The sequence below is a fragment of the Phocoena phocoena genome, chromosome 20 (genome assembly GCF_963924675.1).
Source record: "Phocoena phocoena chromosome 20, mPhoPho1.1, whole genome shotgun sequence".
Taxonomy (NCBI): Eukaryota; Metazoa; Chordata; class Mammalia; order Artiodactyla; family Phocoenidae; genus Phocoena; species Phocoena phocoena.
The window spans coordinates 42637257-42656174 of record NC_089238.1 but is presented as its reverse complement, the minus strand read 5'-3'; the positions used below and the strand labels follow the sequence as shown (position 1 = coordinate 42656174).

At 53.7% G+C, this 18918-nt stretch overlaps 1 protein-coding gene across 1 annotated transcript in view; it reads right to left on the bottom strand.

The window, feature by feature from the left end:
- Positions 1-481: 481 nt before the first annotated feature.
- WWP2 (WW domain containing E3 ubiquitin protein ligase 2) overlaps positions 482-18918 on the bottom strand; it is a 145263-nt gene continuing 126826 nt past the window's right edge. The window contains exons 11-24 of the mRNA XM_065899107.1: positions 15683-15737; positions 12077-12158; positions 11348-11476; positions 10579-10654; positions 10225-10296; positions 9907-9995; positions 7852-8011; positions 6466-6599; positions 5860-6000; positions 5040-5160; positions 4597-4701; positions 3068-3164; positions 2805-2877; positions 482-2318 (exon numbers count right to left, since the gene is read on the bottom strand). Of these exons, the coding sequence (XP_065755179.1) occupies positions 2219-2318; positions 2805-2877; positions 3068-3164; positions 4597-4701; positions 5040-5160; positions 5860-6000; positions 6466-6599; positions 7852-8011; positions 9907-9995; positions 10225-10296; positions 10579-10654; positions 11348-11476; positions 12077-12158; positions 15683-15737 (1434 nt within the window). The 3' untranslated portion in view covers positions 482-2218. The remainder of the gene's footprint in view (positions 2319-2804; positions 2878-3067; positions 3165-4596; positions 4702-5039; positions 5161-5859; positions 6001-6465; positions 6600-7851; positions 8012-9906; positions 9996-10224; positions 10297-10578; positions 10655-11347; positions 11477-12076; positions 12159-15682; positions 15738-18918) is intronic.

Here is an 18918-nt window from a genome sequence, read left to right as displayed (position 1 = left end):
GCACTGATGGGTCCTATCTGGACCTTCAGGTGTTCAAAAAAGTGGGCGGCAAGCCCTTGTCTGACTGTGATGAGCTCAAGATCAGGGGGTCCCTCTATGATCACGGAACTCAAGAAACCCCAGGAAATGTTTCTCGAATGAATGACTGCCCATAACACTGTCCCCAGGAGCCGGTTCCTGAAGCCGGTCCAACCTGCAGGCTCAGCTGTTGGTGCTCTGGCTCCACAGCAACTGCTCAAAGAAACCCAGGCCAAAAGGGTGCTGTGAGGCAACTGACCGAGGGCCAAAGCCTGTGATCCCCGGACGAGGACTCAGCCACCCACCAGAAGTGTGGCTGTCTTGGTTAATGACACACACAACTCTCAAAACCAGCAAGGTCATGGAATGTCCGCCCCTGTCTGGACCTAGAGGGTCTGTGAGGCCTGGAGGCCTTTTGTCTGGAGGACAATAATTTTGGACACATCCACGCCAACACCACCCACAGCTGCTGATTGTTTATTGCACAAGAAACTGGCAATACCGAGGCAAGGGGGTGGGCATTACAAAACAATCTGGTGACCAACTCAGAGCTACCAAAGGGCATTCCGTACAGACACCTCAGTTATATACACGTATGTACACACCCACACCCACATGACAACACTCTGCACACGCGTGAGCCTGAGGCTCCCAAACCCCGCAAGGCAGCTTGCACCCCAACCCCCAACATGGTGAGACACCGCAGGGAAGCACTGCCAACGATTCGAGGGAAGAAGAAAGGTTGGGCTGCAGTGAGCTGAGCCACCCGAATCAGCACACACAACAGAGCCAGCATAGGCCAGGGGGAAGGACGAGGACCTGGGAGCACGAGACTGTCCTCAGAAGACCACGTAGCCAGTATGAGGGCCTGCATGGGGGCCCAGCAACAATCACCACTCCAGCATCCCAGAGGAGAGTATTCGCCTGGAAGATCTCAACACACAGCGGGATGCCCACGGCAGAGGCTGGCAGGAGCTCCAGCAATCAAGTCAGACAATGGGCAGCAGCTCAGGGCCCTTCTGCTGGCTTCCAAGAGCATCGTTTCCTCTGTGCAGGTAAAGCTGCACTTCTAGGCAGAGTGAACACACTCTACAGTAGCTGGGGTGCACTTCATTCTCAACCCGGACGCATGTGCCGCCTGGAGGTCCGGGGGCTTGGCAGGTCAGCCCCACGTGCCCCGTCACCCCATCTAGCAAAGGGAGTTGTCTACTGGAGGCAGAGAGGTCGGGGTGCCACTCAGGACAACAACCCCCTTCCCTCTCTGTCAAGGGTTGGGGACAAGGCTGCTGGGAAGCTGAGCCGCCGGGTCAGGCCTGCCTGAGCTCGTAGAACTGCTGAGCAGGTTCCTAAGGGGAGCAGCTGTTTGGGAAATTCTTGGACCAACAGTGCTGGGTCCCTCAGGGTCCCAGCCATGCCTGGTGCACCAGCTCCTTCACAGGAAGTAGTGACAGCAGCATACCAACAACAGAACACAAAGCAGCCCTACACACAAAATGTTTCAAGTGTATGTAAATGGGAAAAGAAAGTCTGAGGGGGTTTGCCGTTTCCATCCGCAACACCCAAGCAGCTGGTACGACCCTTTATCTGCTGGAAAGAACCAACTGGCCAGCAATGAGTGGAGGGAGGGGCCATGCTGCTCAGCCTCTGCAGCTGGAGACGGCTAGCGAGGGACGAGCGGTGACCTTGATCTGGAGCTCCGCTCCCTCAGACCTTCATTTATACAGATCACTGGAAAAGTTCTATACAAAACAGAACCTCTTTTACTGGCAAAGACCGTGGGCTTTGTTAGCCCAGAACACCTACCCCAAGTGGTCGGTCTCCTTCTCACCTAACCAGCCCATGAGGCCTAGGGCTGCGGCATGGCGCGCCCCACCTTGCACACTCACACACACCTAGGATTGGTCTCGGGGGAGAAGGAGGGTGAGCTCTACAGACAGGGTCAGCCCTCCAGGCTTTGCAATGGTTGATGGAGCCAAGAGTGACATGGGGGCTTTATTCCAGACTGCCACCAGCGGGTAGGAGGGTGGGGTGGGCAGGGCCTCTTGAGGTCAGGCTCTTCTGCCACCAGCCTGATGACAGTGTGGTCCTGTGCAGGGCCGCCATCCGCAGGGGCCTCCCGGGCTGTGCGGCCAGCAGCTCCTCGGGCAAGCAGGACTCAAGACTACATATGTGCTGGGGGTGTGGGAAGGGGCAGCCTGAGTTACTCCTGTCCAAAGCCCTCGGTCTCCTCGACAGCATACAGCAGCTTCTCCTTCAGCTGTTCGTAGCTCTTGTATGGTGGCAGATCCAGCCGGTTGAAACTGTTGAGAAAGGAGAGCAGGGCAGTCAGCACAGGGAGGTCAGAGCTCTAACAGCCACAGGGTGGGGTCAAAAGAGTTCTCAGACTGTGGCTCGACCACAATGCCAGCCAGCCAGATGCCAGAACAGGGTCCCTGAAGGCTGTGCTGTGTCTCTGGACCATGAAGGGGTCAGAGGAGGCAGGGCTGCAAGGGAAATGGGGAACCACAGGCAGGGGGGGACTCAGGACAGCAGCTCTTTGCTGACTGGAATAGCAGTGTTTCAGTATTTCATATCTGGTACGGCCGTCAGGGCACATAACTGCTGTCACAACTCCCAAAAGATCAGAGGCCCAGGCCCAGGCCCAGGAGCCCCTCCTCCCCAAACCCCAGAACTACACACAAGTTGCCCGGGTCAAGGTCCTGAAGCCACCTTGCCCACAGGGCTGCCCTCAGTGGCTCATCGGGTCTCAGGTTCTGGCCACCTCCCACCAAAACCAGCACACTCACCAGGTGTGGCTTCTGGGCAGCCAGGTTTCCTTGCCAACCTTGTCAATGCAAAACTTCTGTGGTCCATTGCTACCTGTTACCCAAAGAAAAACACATTATATATAACAGGATGGTCCCTTCCTAAGGCAGGACCCTCCGACTCCACCACAGATGGTTCAGCCCCCTTCCCCGGACTTGCTTCCAGGAAGACACTAGGTCCTGCTCCCGCTTTGAGCTGTCCTCCCCTCCACCCAAGGGTGCGAGCAGGGCAAGTGAAGACATACCAATGAGTTCGGTGAATCCCCCAACAGGCAGGCGGCAGGTCCCAGTGACAAACTGCAGCAGCCGGATTCTCTTCTCATTGTCCATCTCCTTAACCACCTGGAACCCCGCAAGCCAAGGCGGAGTCAGGGCCCCCATGGCCCAGCACTTCGCCCTGACCTGTAACTCTCCAGTCAGCCAGGGCCCCTCTTTAGGGCTGAGAACATGGAGCCCAGGCTGGGTGGGAAGGTGACAGCCAGTACCTGGGAAACCCCAAAGCTGCTCTAAGAGGCTGTGCTTATAGACCGTTCCCACCAATCTATGTGACATCTCTTGGTCTCAGGGACACCCCAGGCCAGGTAGTCTCCTTTCCATTCAAGTTCCACTTCTAAAAACACACTAAGGGTCTTCCCTGGTGGCTCAGTGGTTAAGAATCCACCTGCCAATGCAGGGGACACGGGTGCGAGCCCTGGTCTGGGAGGATGCCACATGCCATGGAGCAGCTAAGCCCGTGTGCCACAACTACTGAGTCCACACACCGTAACTCTGAAGCCCACGCGCCTAGAGCCCGTGCTCCACAACAAGAGAAGCCCGCACACCACAACAAAGAGTAGCCCCCGCTCACTGCAACTAGAGAAAAGTCCGCACGCAGCAACAAAGACCCAACGCAGCCAAAAAATAATTAATTAATTTTAAAAAATGCTAAGGATGAGACTGACTGCTTAATAGGTATGAGGTTTGTTTCTTTTTTTTTTTTGGCTGCACTGCATGGCTTGTGGGATCTTAGTTCCCCAACCAAGGACTGAACCAGAGCCCTCATCTGGGCCCTCGGCAGTGAGAGCTCGGAGTCCTAACCACTGGACTGCCAGGGAATTCCCTGTATGAGGTTTCTTTTTAAGGGAGATGAAATGTGCTGGAATTCGATAGTGGTGATGGTTCCACAATGTTGTCAAAAGCTACTGTAAAAGCCACTGAACTGCATACCTTAAAATGCTTAAATTAACATGGTGAAGTTTTATGGTATGTGAATTTTACCTCCATAGAAAACCTATATACGCTCATTCTTTTTTATGTATGCTATACTTCAAAAGGACCACAACGACAAGACCCACTCATATAAAGGAATCGATTCACTGTATCCAGGACATCAAGCGTTTTCAGTTTCCCTGGAGCAAGCCCAGGCTTTCCCACCCCACCTGGCTGGAAGGAGACCACGCAACCCACGAGAGCTCTCCCTCCTGCCTAAACCACCCCCCCGTCCACACACACACACATACACACACACCAGCATTGGGAGCTGGCCCACCGCTGACACCTCCTGTCAAATGCAGTGGCCACGACCCAGCTGCAACAGCTCCTTTTGTCCCAAGGCTGGGTTTTTCATCTCCTTTTGCAAGTTGGGGGAGGTGAGGAGAGTGTCAAAGACGAGGGAGGTGATCACACAAGCGTCCTCAAGCTTGGGGTCGAATCAGGTCTCGCTTTCTGTGGGGACGGCTCAAACATCCCTGCCCAGACCCTCACCCTGACTGCAGGGACCAGACCCAGTACCCACCTGCCAGAACCACTGGATCTGCTTGCTGTTCTTGGTATAGTGCCGGTAGATAGTGTTCTTCTGCCAGTCGCTCATGTCTATCTCCTGCATGCCGCACAGCATCAGCTGCGGTGGAGAGAGAGGGTGTCAGGCACCCGGCGCCAGCCCTTTCCCCTGGTGCGCCGTGCCTCACCCACTCCCTGGCAGATGAAAGCATCCCACACATCTTCAACTATTTCTGCGGGCAGTTTTAATAGTATGGGTAACACGTGGACCCCCTGCCGACAAGGGCCCAGGTGAGGGCAGGTGCGAGACCCAAGTCAATGTTATTCGCCCGCTGCCACCGTCCTGGGAGAGCGCAGGGCTTTACTGGTGAGTCGCTGTGGGTGCGCGGCGAGGCTATCAAAGGGCAGGACAGCCCCAGGGGCAAAGGGGTTCAGGGTCCCAACAACCTCAGCCCTTACCTCCAGCTCTTTCTCGTCAAAGTAGCGCAACCACTCTAGGGGGGCCACCTCGTTGAAGCCATCCAGGAAGGCCTTGGTCTGCTCTTCCACGCCTCGGGTGAAACGCCAGTCAGTCAGCAGCCTGTAACCAAGACCGGGAGTCGGAGGAGCCCGAGATGCACTGCCTAGGAGGCCACCGCCAGGGCCTGCCAGGGGGCTGCTATCGGCAGCTGAGAGTTGACCTCAGGCAGGCGGGACTCCCAGGCTGCGGCCGGCCCCAAGAGCACGGCCTTTAAAACCTCAGAGTAACCCGGCGACACTTGAATCTTTGAAATCCCCCCCTTCTGCTCCTCTCACCACTGCTGACTGAACCTCAGATGAGTGGAGGTTAAAAGACGAGACCAAGGGACCTGAAGAAATGGGCACATCCACGCACAATCTCACGTGCGAGAGTGGGTTTAAGCGGGCAGGACACAGACACCCTGTGAGTTAGGAGGAAGAAGGGGGATGCGCCAAAGCTGTATGCCTCTTCAAAGAAATTCAGCCTTGCGGTCTTGAAGTCTACCACTCGGGAACAAAGGGCACCCGGGAGCTGGCACAGAGGGCCTCGGGCTCTGGCTGCCCCGGCTCTGCTCAGCACATGACTGGCCATGGCAGCCATCTGAGGTCAGGGCAAAGTGAGAGGTCCTTTCCATCCCTGGTGATCCAGGGGCCACGCGTGGGGGCCTGGCTGAAGAGGGTGCCCCGGGATAAGAGCGGGAGACCCTTTCTCGAGATGCAGCCAGCTGTGTCTCTGCTCCCCTTTCTCCAGGCCCCTGGCTTCCCAGCGCTTGAAACTCACATGATGTACTCTTCCTTGTTCTCCTCTGTCACTCGGATGCTCTCACCACCTTCCTTTAGCTCATGGGTTGTCACCTTGCCCAGGATCTCCATGTCCTGGATGAAGTACAGCTCTAGGCCGCACTCTTCCAGATTGTTCTCTCTGGGGGCACGAGAGACCAAGAGGGAAGATGTCTGTCTTAGAAGGGTCTTCCCTCCCTCCTGCTGCGTCACTCACTTTTAGTGTCCGTGGGACGCGAGGACTCACAGGTGGCCTAGAACCCAGAAAGGCTGTCACGGGACATCTCCCTGATGCAAGGAGAGAATTCCAGAGCTGCCCTGCAGGGGGACCTAGAAGCTGTGCATCCACCCGCACTACGACCCACCCTGAGACTCCCTCTTCTCCCAGCACAGGGCGATGGAGGGGACCCACTCCCTCTTCTCCCAGCACAGGGCGATGGAGGGGACCCACTCCCTCTTCTCCCAGCACAGGGCGATGGAGGGGACCCACTCCCTCTTCTCCCAGCACAGGGCGATGGAGGGGACCCACTCCCTCTTCTCCCAGCACAGGGCGATGGAGGGGACCCACTCCCTCTTCTCCCAGCACAGGGCGATGGAGGGGACCCACTTGATCCAGATGATAGATTTGTAGAATTCAGGGTCGATGGATTCCAGGTCTTTCAGGGTTGGTCTCTTGTTTAGCATCCGCTTGTAGAAAGGGAGGGTGAAGCCTGTATCGATGAACTTTCCATGGTACAGAGCCTGAGGAAGGAAGAGACATGGCAGAGAGATCTGGTTTTCCTAGGATGCCCCATATCACCTACTGCCCAGCTACTGCAACCTGCCCTCCTGAGCATCCAGCTGCCCCAGGGGCCTGAAGGGAAAGTCTGCAGCACTCTTGGTCCCGCCTGCAGACTTCGGAGATGAGCAGACCTGGCCGCTCAGGAACCCACCTCCGGCCCACTGCCTGCCTGCCGGCTCCCTGCTCTAGCAGAGATCTGCCTCCAGGCGTACAGAGACGACTCATTCAGCACAGCTCCAGGTGGTGGCCCTGACTCACTGCTGCTCTGAGCTGGGCAGCGGAGGCAGCCAAAAATAATGCAGACGCGGCTGCTGGCGGGCCAGTGGTGAGTAATAGTCTAGGGTTTTACTGGTCTGTCCTGTCCGCTGCAGGGCCAGGCGGGTCTCTAGACCGGGGAAGAATGTGCCCACTTCCTGAGCCCAGCACCTTGGCCAAGAACTTCCAGACAAAGGGAAGGGACATATTTAGTCATGGGCTCTTGGGTCCTCCTGAGAGGGAAGCGGGGTAGACACTCACTCGGGAAGTCAGGGGAAGAAGTGAAGGAAAGCTAGCAGTGAAACCTCTCAAACTACCAAATGTGGCAGCGGGACCATGGCCCTCATGGGCTCCCATCTCCATCCTGGTTCCTGATGTTCATGAGACACTCAACAGGACACTCAACAATATTCACCCTGTGTTCCTATTTCTACATAAATACAAATACCTAACTCCCCCTTCCCTACTTTGCCCTCCTCCTGACAGATGCCTCCTACATCTTGCACCAACCAGTCTACTAGGGTTCTATTCTCAGCTAGTGTAGATTCCAAATCCCCTTCCAGAAGGCCTGAGTCTCAGTCGGACATTCCCAAACGCTGCCACCCAGCTTGTGGCAACACCCAGAGACAGGCAGCAGGTGGGCTGTGTCCGTCATGCCCCAGCCCCAACAGGGCAAGTGCTGAGCGTTAAGTGAAGACTTTGATCCAGGGACTCTGGGCTTTCGCTTGACAAATCCTACACAAATCAACACGAAAACCTTCTCAGCGCCCTGGGGTGGCCACTGAGAGAGCTCTGAACTATTTCCAGAACTCTCTCGCTAGCTTTTTGCATCTTTAGTGAGTAGTTCTGTAAAAGGACGAGGGTGGGGCTCAGAGAGGGGGGCGCCAGGCTGCAGCGGCTGCTGGTGGTGTATAGGGTCACTACCCTCCCTGGAGGGCTCGCGGCAGCAAATCTTACCATGGCAATGAATCTGCCAATAAAGCGGAAGTAGGTGAGGTGGTCGGGGTTGATGGAGGAGGCGGGGTTGATCTGCAGGCAGTAATTGTTCTTCCCGGCGTATTCAAATAAACAGTACATGGGGTTGAGCACCTCGTGGGACAGGAGGAAAAACCACTCTCTGTGAGAAAAGAGAGAGAAAAACGGAACTAATGGATCCTTCCCTGCACACCTGTTCTGGAGGTGCGACTCTCCTGTGCTGTCCTGTTTCACCTAGTCTGGAGACATGCGTCCTGGGGAGACAGCCCCACTGGGATCAGCACCTGGGCTAACCTTTGTGAACAGCTGGTCAGTGAACGGGGCAGGGTCAGACCTAGTGTGAACCAGAACAACTGCACTTGACGATGATGCTCAGGAAAACCTGCGTGCCTGCATGTTGGCTCCAGGTGCTGCATTCCAGGACTTTCCATCTGTTATCCAGAGTGCCTAATGGCAAAGGAGCTCCTTGCACCCTGAGCCACTATGCACAGTTGTGTAGGCTGTGCACTGCACAACAACACGATGTTATAGTATCATAGATTTGTACATTTATCACAACAATTTTCCTGCAAATAGCAGCGAAGCTGCCTTTTTTCTGATAAAGCCAGTATATCTCGGCCATATTCCAACACAGAAGTGTCTTGACAAAGGGCATCTTTTTCTAAATCTTGCTAAAGGTGCTATATGAACAGCAGCCACGCTGCTTCCACCCTACCTGAGTAGGCAGCATAATGTGAATACAAGGTAATACGTTCCTAACTCCTTCTGCATGAAAACTCTGTAACCAATGCAGTGTCTACATTTCACTCCCCCCAGCTACCACGCAGGTATCTCACTGCCCTTGCACTTTGCCATCCCCTCACCCCAGACCCCATCAACCACACCCTTCCCCATATGTCCACACATTCATCTGAACCAATGCCCACGCCTTCGCATCTCTTTGCTCCCTAGGTACAAGCCTCAAGCCAGAATTCAGAGTCCTTTGGGGCTTGAGCTAAACCAGCAGGGGGACGTCCCAAGGGGGCCAGTCCCTGGTTGCTGGGCTGTTTGTGGCCAGGCAGACGAGGAGTCCTTCGATGCAGAGGGTGCCCCGGTATCCTGTCCGTGGTTCTACCCTGTGGTAGAACAGCATGACGTAACCTACCATAGGGTAAAACCACTGGCAGGACACAGAGAGACAGACACACACGGGGCGGGAGCCACACCACCAAGCAGAGCCTAGAGAGGAGGTCACCACGGTCACCACGGTCACCACGGAAAAAAGAGCAATCGATCCGTGGGTGCCAACACAGAGGGCAACACCACCAGCACACAGAGGACCAGAAGCACGTTAACCCAACACCAAGTGAGAAGACGTCCCCACACCATGAGAGGTCAGCAAGCTGAGCAGTCACCGCAGGCCAAGATGCTCCTTCTCTCTGCCGGGGCCCTTGTGCCCCATCGTCCAAGGCAACATTTTGCCAGAGTCTGTTAACTTTTGTAGGTGGGCTGGGGTAAGGGCAAGACAATGCTTTGAGCTCTTTTTAGGGTTATATCAGCTATTTTAATTTACTGACCCTGTGCACATGACACGCAGCTGAGTACTGATCAATGCCCTTTGGATTATGACACAGCTTATACGCGCCAGGTATACACCACGACAGCCGACTTAACACGCCCCGGCTGCCTCAAGACGAAGTGAAGCCCAGGCTCCATTCTACCCGACAACCACTTAACACTGATATTTAGCTGCTGACACTGGTGTAGCCGGAAATAATGACAGCTTGGTTGGTAAAGAGCCATTGTCCCGAGCCCCTCCCCCAGAAGGCCCCTAGCCTTCCCATGACCCAAAAACTAAAGGATTAATACCTAGCCCAGCAGGGGACCCCCCAGACCCAGCTCCAGCGTCCCTTCGGACTGGCCACACCCCTGCCCACTCCTGAAGATGCAGGAGAGATCTGGCAACACTCTGAGCAAGAAGCAGACAGCTTTCTGGGCGTGGGCCCTGTAGCCTGGGGAAGCGGGGTGCAGTGCAGCCTTCTGGGCCTCGCAGCTCACCTGGCGATGCCTCCATAGTCCAGGCCCTCCTCGCCACGCATGATGATGTAGAGCCGGCGGCGCAGGTCGTAGGGCTTCATGTTCATGATCTGGGGAGACAGAAGATCGTGGCCAGCCTGCCACTCTCCCTTCCACGGCAGGCTGGGGGGTGGGGGACAGGGGACTCCCAGGCCTGCCCTATGGCAGATACCAGTCACCAAGGCCCACGCCTTGAGAACTCTACCATGTGGGCTTAACGGGCTACATGATAGAAGACAGGGTAGCAGGAGGGGACCTCCTGCCTGCCCCTGGTCTTAGACACGGTGGTTATTCTCTAACCTGTTGGAAAGAATCCTCAAAAAGTGTCTGCCTGGAAACGCTGATCTTCACATGGCTGGGGAGAGCATTTGACTGATAAGAAAAGGAAAAAACAAACCTCAAATTGGGGTCTTGGTGGTAACTATTCAGTCTGGTCACCTGTCTGTCTGAACAGGCTTCCCCATCCCCCTGGGCTTGGGGAGAGAACTTGGCTGGCTTCCTAGAGATAACGTCACAAAACTGCTCGAGGTGAGACAAGTGACCTGCTCCCACCTAAGACACAGGCATTCCAACGCCTGCTGCTGGACTAGAAAATTGTGCTGAAATAACTCTACAACCCCAATCTCCAGGGGAGGTCCCAGTACCAGAACTCACATGGCAGAGGAAACGGAACTGGTGATACTTCCACCGAAAACTTCGGTCATAGGCACCAGGGGAACCTTGCTTCGTCCTGGGAAGAGCAAAGATGTTCTGGAATCCATGTGATTTCTCAAAAATTAGCAACGCATCCTGTTAGTCCTAAGGAAAGCTGATGCTATGTTAATTTAAAGACGAGTTAAGTAAGGTGTAAAAGAAAGAAAGTGACTGCCATTAAGACCTTCTGAAGATTTGAAGATTAAAAAGAAAAACTAGAAATAAAGCCAGAGGGACTTCCCTCGTGGCGCAGTGGTTAAGAATCCGCCTGCCAAGGCAGGGGACACGGGTTCGAGCTCTGGTCCAGGAAGGTCCCACATGCCACAGAGCAACTAAGCCCGTGCGCCACAACTACTGAGCCTGCACTCCAGAGCCTGCAAGCCACAACTACTGAGCCCACGTGCCACAACTACTGAAGCCTGTGCACCTAGAGCCCGTGCTCCACAACAGAGTAGCCCCCGCTCGCCGCAACTAGAGAAAGCCCGCGTGCAGCAATGACGACCCAACGCAGCCATTAATTAATTAATTAATTAATTAATTAATTTAAAAAAAAAGAAAGCCAGACCTCTTGCTTTTAGAGAAAGACCACCAGTGTTATTCTGAGTAAATAGAGTAGCCCCTTCCCTCCACATCCCCACTAGTGTGACATCAAAACTGGCCACTAGAGGGCAGTAAGAGCAGCCATACCAGGCCTGTGCTAAGAGTGATGTCACCTGTGCAAAGTCCTTACCCAGACTCAAACCCCGGGCGAGGATCCTTAAAGGTGGTGGTGCGGGTATTGTGGTCCACGAAGTAACGCACCCCCTCGCTGGTGTACTTCATCTCCCACCCTGGGGGCAGAGCTGGTTCCTGGATCATCCTGGAAACATGGGAAGAGAGGGGTTAAGGGCTGGCCTCACCTTCTGGGCCTCCATGCTAAGGAGGCTGGGGTCCCTGAAGTGCTGCTTTCTCTCTGTTTTTACGCAGGCCCTGCACAGCCCTTGAGGGTGGGCCTTGAGGAAATGTGCTTGGCAATACCCAAGTCCTGAGGATGGTTCTGCAGCAGAGAGAGGGCATCTACTGTCCTACTGTGGCAAAGAACCAGCCCTGGGTGGATGGCCGTGGCCTGAGCGGGCACCAGCAATCCCAGGGCACCCAGTGCTCCATCCCAGACTAGCTTCTGGGGGTGGGGGGTTGACGGTGTTGGGGCAGGGCTCTCAAGCCTTCTGAAATCACATGATCGGCACCCTGCACGATTGGCACGGAGACCAGCAGCACCTGCCAGCCGGGCCACTCTGTATCCATGAGGAAGACCAACTTAAGGTGCCACTTTCAAGCTCTCACTGGGCCGACATCATATCATGAGGGTCTCAGGGCACCTGTGTGTGGCCGAAGTTCCCAGAACATCAGCCGTGGAGGACAAATGCAGTCCAAGGCCACCGGGCCAGAACTGGAGACCCCTCCCGGCCTGAGTCCTTACCCCTGGGTCCGAGGGTCCTCCCACTGGGTAGTGCGTGTGTTATGGTTCACGTAATACACCCGTCCGTTGTCCTGTCTCTTCTCTGTCAGGGGAGGAAGGAAAAGCGGACTCTCAGATTGAGACGTCTTGAGCCTATGTCCTCTCCCCTCTGGCTCCCACCTCCTGGGTGCTGGGTCTGAATTTCTACCCCTGTTCCTAACCTGTTAGAGAAGTTTAACCAGCGTGAGCCTGGTTCACTCACATCTGTCACTGGCAAAAAGGACAAAGAGAATCTTTCCCTACTGGGGAGTAGGGGAGGGATATACACATTTTCAACTCCAGATCAAACACCATCTTTGGTCGGTTGATTTGCTGGAGGCAAGGGGGCGGTGTGGCAACACGGAGGGGAGAACATGGAGAGGGGGCAGTCCAGCTGAAACCACAGGCATAATTGCATCCAGCTGTGTGCAAAGTGGAAGCACAGTCCAGCCTCCCCAGGATCCTGGTCCCCACCCCAGTCCATCACGGCTGCTCTCTGGTTCTGCAGCCCCTCCATCCACTGGATGCAGCCGACCCAGGTGCCCCCGTCCCACAGGCAGGGTCACTGTGGGGTGGCTGCATTTTCCTTCATCCCTCTCTGATCAGCGCTCTGCACCACAGGGCCTATGTACCCCCCTGCTTAAAGGCAAAGTTTTGTTCTCAAACTCCTACATCACAGCAAAACCTCTATGTTGCACACATGCCAAGAGACCCCTGGGGTTGTGGGCACTTACAGTGCCATCCTGGTCTTATACCTAAGTGTGTGCTTCGAGATGGGGCCGTGTTTGGGGAGCTCAGACATTCTCTCTATTCTCTGGACAACACTGATCCTCTTGCCCTTTTACTGGTGTACTAACAATGGCGCTGAGTTGTTTGAGGGAGAAACTCTGGGCTCCAGGGGCAAACTCAACTCCAGCTGGTGATTCTGGTCTTTAAGAGGGATTGAAAGGGGTGCCCATCAGCTCCAGGTGGATGGCAGGCAAGACTGGAGCAAGACTCCGAAACCAAGAGCGTCACCTTTCCCAGTTCAAAGTTCCTGGGCTTTCAAACCTGTTTCTGTCCTGAAAACAAACAATGCTCATGGCCCTCCCTCTTTTACGATGACAGGGAGAAATTAAAGAAATAAAAATCATCAGTTCCAGAAGCTACAGGGAAACCAAAAGCTGAAATAGATGCAGAACTAGGGAGCCCAGCCCCCTCCCCTTGAGTAGCAGGCTGCAATGTTCACAGTATCAACCCATGGTCCTGGTCTCTGTCTGACTTACCTGGTATCCACTACTTGATGGAAATTTCAAAAACAAGAGACTTGAAAGAAAAAAAAGAAGGTGACTGGGATTGCTACAGAGCTACCATCACCTCAGAACAGCCCGTGGGACTGTCCCACAGAAGACCGGCTTCCCAACAGGGTTCTGAGGGGAAGAAGGAGCTGCTCCCAGCCCGGAAGCTTCTGCTTTGAACTAGATCCTCCCGCGTGTTCTCTCCCAAGGGCCAAAGCCGAGGCGGGTGGATCTGTCCAGCCGGGAAGTGCCCTTGTTGCTGCGTGGAGGCCTTTCATGGCCCACTGGAACCACCTTGCTGCATGCAAGGTCGTAGTCTGGGAGCTGGGAAAGTCCTTAGGTGACATCTAGCTTGACCCCATTTAGGAAGAAATGGACTCGGGAGCATTCAGTCACATGCCCAGGGTCAGAGCAGCTGAGACGATGTGGATCTTAAACCTCAGGTGCTCTGACCCCTGGGTCGGTGCTCAGGGAAAATGTGGGATCTCTCCTAGAGGAGCAGAAAGGGACCCAGGACTGAGCACAGGAGACTTGGCAGCAGGGTTGCACTAAATGCAACTCTCCTTTGGTTTTGCTATACTTTCTGTTCAATCTTAACTCCCCCAGGGGAGATGACCCTGCCACAGCCCTGGGGAAGCTAACACAAAGCCCAAAGGATTTGATCAGGAAGGTTCCCTGGCCCTCGGCCAGATGTTCTTTTCCTCTCAGTTTCATATCATTACAGTCTTGTGTGTTCTCCTGATCATTTGTAAACAGCACTGACTCCGACCATGGCTCCTATTCCCATCTCAAATATTTCACACCTGGCTTCTAGGAGCTGTTTTTGAGACCCTATAAACTGCTCTTACTTGGTGACCACCGTTTAGCAGAACTGGTACAGAAATAAACCACTTGACTCTACAGATCCAAGAACAATTCTGGGTCCCCTGCTCTAGTTCACAGGGTCTGCCAGATAGCCTTACAGATTCTTATTTCATCGGATGAGTCTTCCCCTGCCCAGCCAGGGATCCTATGTTTGACCCTCTCACATTTGACTTGCTGTCAATCTCTGAGACAGCAGTGAACAGTGACCTTTCATCAGTTCAGGGAGCCGGGTGGATCAGCTGTGTGCCTAAGGGATTACCCCGCTGAAAAGTCAAGAACTGTGTGGAGGCCTCGCTATCTGAGTTTTTCCTTTAGGAGGGCTAGGAGGCCTTTCCAAGTGCCCTGGCACGCAGTGGTAATTGACTAACTGATACCCTGCAGGGCCATAGGGGTTGATGCAACCCTGCAAATTACTACCAGGGAGTAGTTGTGACTGTATGGAGAGATGTAGAGGATCCAGTTCAAAAGCTGCATTTTTCCAGGTGATGCTTTTCCTATCATTGTCAGCTTCTTCGTCTTTGTTGGGGAGCACACCCCGGCCTTTTTTAATACTACCTGTGAACACCATCAAACCAGCATTCGCTGTCTTCTGCTGGCCTAACAAACAAACTAAACCTGACCCACAACAATTCCTGCAAAAACGGCCCTCTTCAGCTCCCAGGGGCTCCTGTCGTACATGCTGAACAAAACCTTGACCCAGCTCAGAGCTGCAGAATGAGCTGGGTCCTGCCATCTCTCACGACCCCTTTGTAAATGGCCACTCCTTCCCAGAATAGCCATAAGGCACACCGTCTCACCAAGTCATGGCTGTGCATCCCTCTAACTCATTATTGGCAAATCACACCAAGGACTTGGAGTTCTCCAGTGACAAGGAGAATCCAGTAGGACATCATAAACTAGCAACAGTGCACTTCCATAACATCACCAGCCCTCACTCAACTCTCTTATCTGTTTCCCTCTGGCCCCTTTCACAGCCGTTATCATAAATAAAAAGGCGGCTGAAGTCAAAATCAGGCTGAAGTCCTCCAACATCTCAGCTGCAAAGAAAGGTCTGGTAAGGTGTCTAAGCAGACAGCCACGGACCTGAAACAAATGCATCTGGGAATCAGCCAGTGTCAAAATGCCTTCATCAAATAGGACGGATTCTTGAGGAGACACCTTGAAAGTCAGCACCACAACCCAACAGTCCCAAGGCTGCTGGGGGATTTCTCTCATAGGGTCACCCCACTGCAGCTGTGGCAGGTGAGCGCTATAGGGGTGCAGGGGAACTCAGTTACTTTCCCAACCTTCCAGCTCCATCACCTGCAACTTCTCCAGCTGGGTATCCCCAGAGGGTGTGCTGGAGAGAATAGAAACAGGGAACCGAGGCAGGGAAGGGAGAAGATGTGCAGGGAAAGAGGACAGAGCACAACAAAGCATCAGCACAGAAGGAGAATTCAGTACTTACCCCAGCCAGGAGGGAGGGGGCCCAGTGGGTCATGGTCAGTGGAAGCACTCGAAGACTAAACACAAGAAACACAGCAGAACACAGAAGTTAAAAAAAAAAAAAAGGCCACTGCTTAAAAATAAATCAATCGATAAAAATAAAAATGCCAAGGACTGGTTTCCACATTTTAGCACTTTGCAGAGTATACGGCGGGGACTTAGGTGGCATCTGCTCCTCTCGAAAGTCTTCAAAGAAGAAGAAAAACCAAAAATGAACCCTGCACGCTGAGGGCCCAGACGGGTTGTGGAGAGGGTGGAGCGAGGGGGAGGGAGAAGTGTGCAGAGGAAGGTGGGCCAGGACGCCCCCAGGCCAGGCCGGGAGCCCGGAGCGGGGCTACCCGGCAAAGCGCGGCCGGCCGGTGCATCAGCCGCTCGGCTACTGCTCAAGGCGGCCAAGGCGGCTGAAATCACCACCACCTCCAACTTTCTCCAAGAACCACACACGGGAGGGGAAAAAATATCGCAGGCCTTTCCAATGAAATCATTCCCACAAACCCTGCCCACGCCCAGAGCTTCCTGGCTGGGGGCTGGGCCCTCCTCCCTCCTGGGCGCGGGGAGAGGGAGCAGCGGTGTGCGGCAGACTGAGGGCCATTCAGGCCCCGGGCCCCTCACCTCCCCCAGGAATGTTTTGCTTCCCTTCACAAAGCACCTTTCTTCTCCTCCAGCCTGAACCTGAAGTTGTTCAGGGTTCTGTGTGTGTCTGTCTGGGGAGGTGGGGCTGGGGGCGAGACGATGAGAGAGAGAGACAGAGAGAGAGAGAGACAAAGACAGAGAGAGAGACAGAGACAGAGACAGAGAGAGACAGAGAGACAGAGAGACAGAGACAGAGGCAGAGGCAGAGAGAGACAGAGACAGAGAGACAGAGACAGACAGACAGAGACAGACAGACAGAGACAGAGAGACAGAGACAGAGGCAGACAGAGACAGAGGCAGAGAGAGACAGAGACAGAGAGACAGAGAGGGAGAGAGAGAAGGGGAGACAGGAGAAAGAAGGGGGAGCTGACTCCGGGCCTTCAGGGTCACTGTTTACATTAGAACCTCCACCCCCAGCCTCACTCTGCTGCGGGGTCCCTGGGGCAGGGCTGCAGTGGCCCAAGAGTTCTCATAGCCTGCAGGGAACAGGGGTGCTGTCAAAGACTCTTCACACTGAAATAAAACAAGTATTGTTCCCCGCTGGCTTGCTTTCTCTCTCTCCTTTTTTTTCCTTTTTTTCTTTTTTTTTTTTGTGCCAAAGCATTTTTATTTCACTTACTAAAATTTAATTGTTACATGAGGGGGATCAAGTTCTCAATGCAGACTTCAGGCTGCCTGGCGGGCCCCGTCTGGGGGTGGTGGAGCCACACACGGGCAGGAGGATGAATGGAGCTCAGTCTCGGCTTGAGAAAACATTGGTAGAACTCAACTGCCAACGAACCCCCTTCCACGGCCGTCCCTCCACCCCCCGCTGAAAGGACAGAGAAACTTTCTTTCTGAGGTGGCAGCTACAAGTGACTCTTCCAAAGCAAGTTCCAACAAAGACATTTCAGTCTTGAAACCATAGGTTCCTTGATGGGACGGAGCCCCCTTCCAGCAGAGGGCCTCCTAACCAGGCAGAGCGAAACTGCTCGAAGGTGCAGGAAGCCAGGCTGTCCTGGATTTAGGGCATGGTGCCCTCAGCCTCGAGGGTGTGCTTACGACCCCCACCACTGTTCCGATTCGTCTGAGGGCTGCTGAAAGAAAACTTCCCCAATTCACGGTGGTTATTATGGTATGTGTGTGGAGGAGAGGCGAGGTGAGGGGAGTTGGCATGTCATAAAACCCAAGCTCCTCCACCTTTTTCGTAGTTAATACATAACAAGAACAGTGGGTACAAAAAACACGCGGCAACAGAAGGGAAGGAACTACCTTGTGAAACATGCACGCGCTTCAGACAATGAAGCCAAGTAGGAGGCGGCGGGTGACGTTGAGCTGGACCAGTGTCCTCGCAAAAGGGAAGGGCTATAGAAAAGGTCATTCTAAGAAATTAAAAGCAGCAGCATTTGGTGTGATTGTTTTGGCTGATTCAGGCCTTTTTTCTCCCCCACCAGAGTAAGTGGATGATCTGCAAAGCATTCAGCAGCTCTGCTGGGAAATAAGCTCCCAACTGGTACCAACAGGGCTTCAGCCGGCTTACAGTCGTCTCTTGCCTGACTCTACAAATCAACACACCAAAAGGTCTTTTTTCTGACACGCTTCGTGACCTGCACTGAACTAGAAACAAAAAATGTTTAACGGCCCCTTTCTTAATCTTTGCCTTTTTTTTTTTTAATGTCAGAAATTAAATGTTCACACAGTGTTGGCTCTCTTTCATGAAGGTGGCTTTTTGAAAAATGTCTTTGGTATCCTCTCATTCTCATCCCTAGAGGCGGAGAGAAGAGGAGGCGGACAGGAAGGGTGAGAGACCAAAGACTGATAAACACAAGCAACACGTGAAATGGGTCAGTGGAAGCTGACGCTCATAATCATTTTACCTCTTACAGTTAAAGCAAAGCACTTGAGTATTTTGGATATTTCTTCCCTGATGTATATAGTACAACTTGAAAAATGTTTAAAGGAAGTGAACAGAAGCCAAGAAGACACAAAAAATTCAAAGCTATATATCCTGGCCAGAAAACCAAAACCCAAAAACCCCACATCTCCAGTGAGCCAACCAACTGCCCCTTCTCTCCTGCCACACCTTCCCCTGAAATGAGAGATCCCAAGTGTTACCTGGAGCATGGCTGGAAAAGCACAGAGAAAGGGGTATGGCGGGGGAGGAGACTGCGGTCAGAGAAGAGATCCTGGGATGTGCAGGTGACTCTAAGAGACAAGACAGTTTCCTTTATTATTAGGAAGAGAAAGGAATGCTGTTGAATAATTTTCCTGGTAACCGTCCCTGGGCTGGAAGAACTGGGGTGCAGGCCATGAGCCAGAGGGCTCACGTGAGTTCAAGTCCCTTAGGGACTAAAAGCATTTAGTTCCAGTAATATTTTAAGATACAAACTCAGAAATAAAGAATGTCTAGCAAACACAGCCGAGGGCAAGACAAGCTCTGGGAAGGGCAGAGGTTACAGTGTGGAAGGCAGGCTCCTTTTTTGTTGTTGTTGTTTTTAAGGATGCACCCACTGGGCACAGAACAAAACCCAGGTGCTTGAGAATTTGGTCCAAGGGGCTCTTTGCAGAGCAAGAAACAAGTTGTCT